Raw genomic sequence first — 9,439 nt, 5'->3', positions numbered from 1 at the left:
CAACATGTCTCTTTCAAAGTTGTACTCTTGATTTTGTAGTGTTTTAGCTTTACGTTTTCGTGAAGACGGTACTTGAATGGGGTTTATTGGGGTATTTGCGACAGGTAATGATGTTTCTAGATCCTGTATTGTCTTTTGTAACCTCTTGGTTTGAGACTTTTCCTTATTTAATAACTGCAGTTGAATTTGTGATTTAGTAACAATATCTTCTTCTGTATCCCTATCCCTAGCTTGCGATTCATGTTGTTGTGACTCACGTTCATCCTGTTCATATTCTTGGGATTCATATTCTTGAAACTCCTGTTCGGCAGTACTTCTATCCTGAGATATCCTAATTGTCTAGGGTGTATAGACGGAAAACATATCAGAATAAAAAAACCTGCTAATTCTGGTTCTATGTACTACTGTTACAAGAATTTTTTCTCTATTGGTTTCCTTGCTGTCACAGATGCTACCTATAAATTTGTTATGGTAAATATTGGCTCATACGGAAAAGACAGTGATGCTGGGGTTTTTGATTCTTGTCCAATACGACGTGGAATAGAATCAGGAACAATTCCATTACCTGAAGAAACAACACTACCAGATTCAACAATTACAACACCCTTTGTTTTTCTTGGGGATGAAGCTTTTCCTCTTACGGAATACCTTATCCGCCCTTTCCCGCGATCCCAATTGCAAGAGGGAACCGAAAATGATACGTTTAACTACCGATTATCAAGGGCAAGGATGGTTGTGGAATGTTCATTTGGTAGCATAGTTAGTAAATTCCGGAAAAATAAAGGAAAAGCTATAGAAACTAAAGTAGAAAATGCTGTGCATATCGTGAAAGCTATCACATTGTTGCATAACATTATTATAGACTTTGAGGGAATATCAGATTTTGTTAATTGTGATAAAAGATGATATTCAATGATATTAAATTGTGATAAAAGATGATATTTGATGATATTAAATTGTGACACAAGTGGCATGAGAAATGCTAAGATTTATCCCCGAGCATACGTACCACCGACAAAAAAAAATGCTTCAGTCTTCCAATACTAGCCTAGCATAAAACTTACACCAAACGCCACTGAGTATTTTAAACTTAATAAATATGTACATTATATTTAAATTCGTAATTAAACATAAAAAAGCAATATTTTTTTATCTTACTTGTTTCCCCTAATTCTTTAGCTATTTTCGTCCACTCCCTATCCACCAACAGTCGATTATGGTACCTTTTATCAGTCATGTCCCATAGGAACTTAGAATTTCTAACCGCCTCTATTAACAATTCTGAAAATGTGTCGGCCATCGAAAAAACACGTATTGAGACAGGTGTACTACTGAACTACTACTGATGCGATTCGTGCGGAAAAATTTAAAGATTAATCGAATACCATACTTACCTGTATGAAGATTAATCGTAATTTTCCGAGCTTGTCTTCCGATATGATTACGTTGTAGTTTCTGGTTTACCCTACCCATCGATACGCGTACAAAGCAAAACAATTTTTTATCGCCATTCCGGCCAGACTCACACATCGTCATTCTATTTTTATGCAAAATTGCCCTCAATAAAGGGTGGTTAAGTTAAGTGGGTGGGTTGTAATCATATCGGAAGACAAGCTCGGAAAATTACGATTAATCTTCATACAGGTAAGTATGGTATTCGATTAATCTTTAAATTTTCCTTCGCTTGTCTTCCGATATGATTACGTTGTAGTTGTTAAAAGCTAGAGGATGCAATTTTGCAATAACCAATTACCAATAAAATATTTTTTTTTAAATTATGATTTCAATATTATTGTAATGAAAATATTTAGTGTAATTTATAATAAAATAATAAATAATAATTAATTTATAATAGGTATAATGAAATTATAAATGTATGTAGTTCAATATATCGACTGTTAAACGGCAAAAGGCCCTAACCCACATTTTCCCGAAAATGCCATTTCTCTTTCAAAATAATAGCGGAAAAAAAGAGTTTATTAAACTAACGCCCTAAGCCTCTGTAAAATATATATACCGGCTACAATAACAAAAATCAAACCTATGCCACAACAAAAAAAAATCACATAAAAAAGTATCACCTATTAAAAAAAAATTTTTGAGTAAAAAAGGCTTTTTTACTCTTTTTTTTGGAGAAATCCATGAAAAAAGGCCCAAGCCACAGACTATTCTTTGACGATCAAAATATTTTCAAATTATAGGGAAAATTAATATTTTCAGTTGGCAACTATGTTAGCCACATGACATTGACAGTCGAAATCATTTAATCCGGCTCTCTGCTATACCCTGCTGAAGCGTCGTCAAAGTTTTAATAAACTATTTAGTTCTTGTGAGAAAAGCAAGTTTAGGATAAGTACAACTTGGTTTTTACGTTTTACTAAGTCTATGGTATGTAGTATTTGCATGATACTTTGAACTACGAGGGTCAAGTAAAAAGTAAGGTTCCCACATTTTTTTCAGGCGTAAGACATTTTTTATTGAAATTGCGAATTACACTATCTGAAAGCTTGATCTCTTAGCTACTTTTCTACATAGTCGCCAAATTTTTCTACACATTTTTGCTGTCGAGAAATCCACTTTTGAAAACCTGCCTCTAAAACCTCCGCCGCCAACCCGTTGAGGTACGTGGTGACTGCATTCTGGACCTCTTCGTCCGTAGCGAAGCGTTGTCCACCCAGGTGTTGCTTCAATTTAGGGAACAAGTGGAAATCGCTCGGTGCAAGATCAGGGCTATAGGTAGCTTGCTCCACGATTTCCCAGCCAAATTGTTCGATTAAGGCTTTGGTGTTGCGAGAGACGTGTGGGCGCGCATTGTCGTGATGGAGCCTAACGCCCTTCGTGAGTCTTCCTCTCCGGCGATTTTGGATGGCTCTTCTGAGTTTCTTTAGTGTCTTGCAGTATTTTTCCGAATTTATGGTGGTCCCAGTAGGCATGAAATCCACGAGAAGGACGCCTTTACGGTCCCAAAAAACCGTAGCCATCACTTTTCCTGCGGAGAGCGTCTGCTTGAATTTCTTCGGTCTGGGCGAATCGGAATGGCGCCATTGTTTGGACTGTTGTTTGGTTTCCGGCGTGACGTAATGGCACCACGTTTCATCTCCCGTTACAATAGAGTCCAAAAATTCTTCGGTATTCTCGGCACATTGCTGAAGAAACTCCCGAGCACACTTGACGCGGTTCTCTTTGTGGGTTTCTGAGAGCATATGCGGTACCCACCGCGCACACACCTTGCGATAACCGAGTTTTTCAGTCAAAATGTTGTCGATTGTTTTCTCTGAAACCTCAGGCACTTTTTCAGCCAGTTCCCGAAGCGTTGCTCGCCGATCCTCCTGGAGAAGACGCTCGATTTTTGCCACGACGTCGTCGGACACCGATGGCCTTCCACTTCTTGGCTCGTCGTGAATGTCTGTTCGTCCTCCGGAAAACTCCCTGCACCATTTACGGACGTGTTGCACACTGATGCAAGCTTTCCCATAAATTTCTGTTAACTGCCGATGAATTTCAACAGGCGGTAACTTCTTGGCGTTGAGAAAACGGATCACTGCCCGGATCTCGCACCTGGCGGTGACGGCGATTGCGGGCTCCATCTCGAACGGCTGTCAGGCCGGCACTGAGCCGACTGAGCGTTGTAGCGACTTTCCCGGCCGCTAGGAATGAACAGGGGGAACAGACGCACACGGCGGTGTTGCCGGATTTCGCCTAGCAACACGCGCGGCGGAGCTACAGCGTTGGGAACCTTACTTTTTACTTGCCCCTCGTATATTTAGCATGTTGCAATAATAATTATTTCAAAATAGAATAATTTGAGGTTATGTGGCTTAGGGCTTTTTGCTTTGTATGACTAAGGCTTAGGGCCATTTGCTTTAAAATATTTGAGGGATAGGCCTTTTTGTAACAAATTTTCTTTAATTTTGTATTTTGAAATTATTGTACTTACTTAGCATGGCTTTTTTTTACAGAATTTGTGATCATAATGGCAAACGTAAAAAGCAGAACTAAGAAAATGGTACTGATGGTTAAAGATCTAAATATAATAGAAAATGAGAATGAAGACAAGGCAAACAAAGATGAATTACTACTGATAACTGAGGCTACCAAGGAAAATAATATAGGAGATGTAAAAGAACTTGAAAATCTTATGAATATTGACGATGATGAATTGCTAACTCTCGCCGACCAAGTGGTGGCAGCATTCGAGCAGCCGCAGTTTAACTTAGAACAAAATGTTATTGAGATTGAGGAGATGAATCAAAACGAAGCTGATATTATTCATGTTCAAAAACATAATTTTCAATCCAACGATGATATGCATGACAGTAGTTACAATACAACAGAAGAATCAGAATCATCAGACTTAGAAGAATATGAAGAAATACATACTAAAAGGAAAAGACCAACTAAAAATAATACTGAGAAAAAGAATGATCGAAAAGCACTTGAAGTGTTTATTCATCATGATCGAAGTGAAAAAAAATGATTGTGAAAATAATATCTAAAGGGTGGCTAACAAAATGGAAGCTCATAATGAAGAAGAAATAAATAATAACGAAGAAGAGATAAATGTTATTGTGCGACGATGGAAAAAGAAAACAAAAAAAAAACAAATAAAAGAAAGGTTGCCAAACAGTTACGTGCAGAAGACAAAGAGTACTGGTCTTCAAAGAAAAAAATTATTCCTGCGAGACATCTTAAGCCGATTCCGTGCAAATCATGTCAACATAATTGCACAATAAAATTTTCAGCAGAAGAACGAGAAGAAATTTTTAACCAATTTTGGAAGCTGGGCAATGCACAAGAGCATAATTCATTTTTAATATCCTGTGTTAGCATTGAAAAAATTAAAAGAAAATACACAAAAAACATCGAAAGTCGACTAACTCTAACAAAGAACTATAATTTACCTAAAAATAATACCAAAGAGAAAGTGTGCAGGCAGTTTCTTCTTTATACATTGTGTATAAACGAAAAACGAGTTTGCAGGCTTTGTACCCATAAAACGACTAAGGAACTCCCCAAAACGATAGAAGAGGTAAAAACACAATTCCAAAAAATAAAACAAAAGAGGAAACACGAGAAAGTGAGAACATGTTTTGGAATATATAAAAATGCTACCTGCAATACCATCCCATTACTGCAGGAGCAGTTCTACAAAGAAGTACTTACCGGTTGAATTCAAAAATATCAAAAGATTGTATACATTTTACAAGACTTGGGCGAATGAAAATAAATTTAATACTGTAAGTGAGTCTGTTTTTAGAAAAATATTCACGCTTGAGTTTAATATAGGTTTTCATGCTCCTAGAAAAGATAAATGCAATACTTGCATTGAATATAAGGAGCAGGAAGCATCAGACGAAAAAAAACAAAAATACAAAGCCCACATTGAAGAAAAAGAACTAGCCAAGAAGCACTACCTTGTCGATCAAAAAAAATCCAACCATGAGGGATTTTTGTGTGCCAGTTTTGATATGCAGAAAGTTTTGAGCACACCACACGGTCAACTAGATATGCGACATTACTATTATAATCGATACGCAGTTTATAATGAAACCATTTACGAAGCAGGGACACGGAATGCTTACTGTTTCTTATGCGGAGAAAGTGATGCTAAAAGGGGTTGCAATGAAGTATATTCTGTTTTATATAAATACCTTTTACTTGTCGATGAAGCCGGGGGAACAAAAGAGATAGCTTTGTACTGTGACTCATGCAGTGGACAAAATAAGAATAGAGCTGTAATGGCGCTCCTCCCATTTTTCTTAAAGCTTTCTAAGAATGTAATAATATCAATAAAGATAACTTTTTTAATTCCTGGTCACACTTACATGCAGGTGAACAGTGTTTATGGGTCTATTGAATTATATACCAAAAAAATGCTAGTATGGGCGCCTAGTGAATGGCCAACAGTGATAAGGAATTCCAGAGTAAATCCTCGCCCGTATGAAGTTATAACACTAACTTACAGTGATTTTCATGATTTTAAAGCCATACAAAAAAGATTTTGGCCCGACAAAATAAAAAAAGACACCAGTGGAAGCATAATTAAATATCTAGACATTAGACAAATGACTTTTCTTAAAGAATCTAATGAAGTCCAATTTAAATATTCTCTTAAGGATGCCCCCAATTTCATTTTCTTGGATACACGTGGATCCAGAAATATGCAATTACCTCCACTTTACATTGCTTCGCTGTCAATAGCAGCAAAGAAATTAAATAGCATCCTCGAAATGTGTGAAAAAAATATTATACCTATGGCATATCAAAATGAGTATAAGGACCTTACTGGAAAAGGAGAAATGATGTTAACTCTACCTGAGTCCGATGAAGAAGACAATCCTACTGAAGAGTTTTAAAAAATGTAAAGAACAAAAAATTCTGATTCATTACTTCATTACTTTTGTTACATTCTAATAAATACTTAAATGCTATTGGTTTTTAAACCAAAAATATAGACGTTAATGTCTAAATTAGTTAATTTTATTAAACCTATTAGTAAAGGTAGGTATTTAAAATGGTACTTTAGTTATGGGCCTAACCCACATAACTTTATAAGGTTTATAAATCTGTGTAAGTTACAAAGGCCTAATCAACATTTTAATTATTTTAAAATAGATGGGTCTGCATTCAAGGACTAACGACAGTGTATAATATCTGACAATATGCTTCTAAAACCTAAAAAATAATTTTAGATACATTTTATAAAATAAAATTTTTGCAAGTTTTTCCTATAAAAACAAAATTTGCCGCTTAGGGCCTTTTGCCGTTTAACCGTCGATATAAAGGAAACTTTGTTGCAATAAACAAGTTTTAAATAATAAATATTGTACCTCTATAATGGTTAAAACGCGCTAATTGCTATCAGAGGTTTCATCAGAAGAACTTGAAGAAGAATCATCGCTATCACTATTTCCAGAGCCAGGAGTGATAATAAGTGGTTCCACAACAACTTCAATGTGATTATCCAAATCCCACATTTTTTGCTCCTCTTTCACCACATGTTCGATGCACTTTTGCCAGTTGGTGGGTGTTACATTACCGATAGCTTCATTTAATAACACTTTAAGGTCATTTAATTTAAACGTTGTATTCTTGCTGGCCACTTCGCCTTTTATTTGTGCCCATATAAGTTCGATCGGGTTAAGTTCACAATGATACGGCGGTAACCGCAATATTGTAACCCCACTGTTTCGCGCCATTTCATCAACCACATATTTAATATATTGTGCTTTGTGGACACGAACAATATCAAGCAATTGTGCCTTAAGCATGTCTTCGTCAAATTTTATATCGCCTTTTGATTTTAACCAATCTTTTATATCATTTTTTCGCCAAGCAGTCGTGGGTATTTTTTCCACTCGCCGACTATGATAAGGTGCATTGTCTATCACTATAACTGAACCGGGCTGCATACACTTCAACACGGACGAAAACCATTTTTCAAAAACCTCAGCGTTCATGTCTTCATGATAGTCTCCCGATTTTCTGGATTCAAAAACATTCAGACCTCCTTCCAAAAATCCAGAGTCACTACCTATATGGGTAATAATTAGACGACGACCTTTTTCAGAAGGCGATTTCAATCCCGTGGAAAGCCCATCAAGAAAAGCTTGCCCTAAATTTGTTACATTTAAGTTTTGCCATACTTTTCCACGGGTGTGTCCTTCATTAAGACATGTTTCATCGGTATAATAAATTTTTCTTCCTTCGCGCCGATGTTTACGAATTTCATCTAAATATTTCCTTCACTACAAAACAATCTCTTTTTTGTCAATCAAAAAACTTTTCCGGTTCCTTTTTAAATAACGAAAATTTAGGTCGCGTAATGTTCGCTTTAAAACACCAACGGAAATTTTAGGTAAATAATAATTGTCACTATCAAGTTCGGCCTTAATTTTCTTACTAGTTGGAATCTCATTTCTAAAAAAAATCTGTGCACTTTTCGCCTAATGATATATTTTATGTCCTCATCTAGAACAATTTTTTTCCTGCCCCTTTTTTCTACTTTTTTTTTGTTTTCATTAACTTTAAGAGACCTGAAAACTGTTCTGGAACTAACTTTTGTCAAATCTCCGCATAATTCTGCCGCGTCCTCAACCGACAAATCGGGATTTTTAGCACGAACCCTTTCATATACAGTTTTAACTAGTTGGTATTCCGCAGAAGTGAAATAATGTCTTTTTGCTTTTTTGGCAGGCGACGGGACACAACTTGTCGAAGGTTCTTCGTTTTCCATATTTAACAAAAACACCGTATTAAACACCGAAGAAAAATACCGTAAATGAATAATATTATAAGTAATAAAATAAATTTATAATATTTACACAGACAATTTCCCTGCCACCAGGGTGAATTTTCGTGTGAAGAGGATGCGGTTCTCTAAAAGGGGAAAGTAATAATTTTTTATTAGGTTTAAAAATTAAAGGTTTGTCAAGTAACAGGGTTACAAACAAGGGGTAGCAGGGTTGTGAGGGCCACGCAGGAACAACCAAAATTCCTGTAGCCTGGTCTTGAATAATCTTATCCAAAGTTTTAGATATCATAGAGAAAGGAGGGAAGGCGTAAAAATATTCTTCTTTCCAAGAACATGTAAAAGCATCTACTGATATGGAATTTGGATCAGGGAACCATGAGATATATCTTTTGTATTTTGTATTTAATTTTGTTGCAAAAAGGTCTATTTCTGGTTGCCCGAATATCTTGACTATTTTTAGAAATGCCTGGCTATTTAACTCATATTCTGTTCCGACAAAAGTTTGTCGTGAACCCTTGTCAGCTTCCTTATTTTCTTTAGAAGAAACATAGGAAGCAAAAACTGTTATTTGTTTTTGTTCGCACCAGTTTAAAAGATTGTAAGTTATTTTACTTAGATTACGATATTTAACGCTACCTCCTTTATTTATGCAAGCTATTGCAGTTTTATTGTCAATTCTAAGTAAAACTCTAATATTTTCTTTTAATTTAGTAAAAGATTTTAATCCATAAAGGGAAGCTTTTATTTCAAGGTAGTTAATATGTTTTCGCCTATCTGATTTGTTCCAGAACCCTTGACAATTTTTACCATTACAATTGGCACCCCAACCCGAAAAAGACGCATCTGAAAAGATTTCTAGAGAGAATTTTTTAGGTTTAATCTCCGCAGAGCCATTTAAATTATGTAACAACCAATTTAAAGTTTTTATAATTTCATTAGATACAGGCATTATATCGTTATATGTTTTCCCTTTTAGAGCTTTAAATTTTATTCGCTCTAATATTTTTATATGATGGCGACAATGAGGTATGGTTGGAGCTGCTGCTACCAGAAGTCCAATAATTTTTGCAAATTCCCTGATTTTAATTCTTGACTTCATTAAGTTTTTTGAAATCAATTTTTCTACTAACCTTGTTTTCTTTATAGGCAAGGAAAGTGTCATTCTATTAAGGTCATATGTGAACC

General features: G+C 35.6%; 1 protein-coding gene across 1 annotated transcript; it reads right to left on the bottom strand.

Annotated features, from left to right (window-relative positions):
• Positions 1-6,851: 6,851 nt before the first annotated feature.
• Positions 6,852-7,271, bottom strand: LOC126747047 (uncharacterized). The gene has a single exon (XM_050455529.1). The coding sequence runs from the start codon at positions 7,269-7,271 to the stop codon at positions 6,852-6,854; it is 420 nt and encodes a 139-aa protein (XP_050311486.1).
• Positions 7,272-9,439: the final 2,168 nt, after the last annotated feature.

This window comes from Anthonomus grandis, chromosome 18, assembly GCF_022605725.1.
Source record: "Anthonomus grandis grandis chromosome 18, icAntGran1.3, whole genome shotgun sequence".
Taxonomy (NCBI): Eukaryota; Metazoa; Arthropoda; class Insecta; order Coleoptera; family Curculionidae; genus Anthonomus; species Anthonomus grandis.
This window is presented reverse-complemented; position numbering and strand designations above follow the sequence as displayed.

Bases quoted from the DNA above. Each gene is read 5' to 3' on its own strand.
- LOC126747047 (XM_050455529.1), bottom strand. From the start codon at position 7,271: ATGCTTAAGGCACAATTGCTTGATATTGTTCGTGTCCACAAAGCACAA.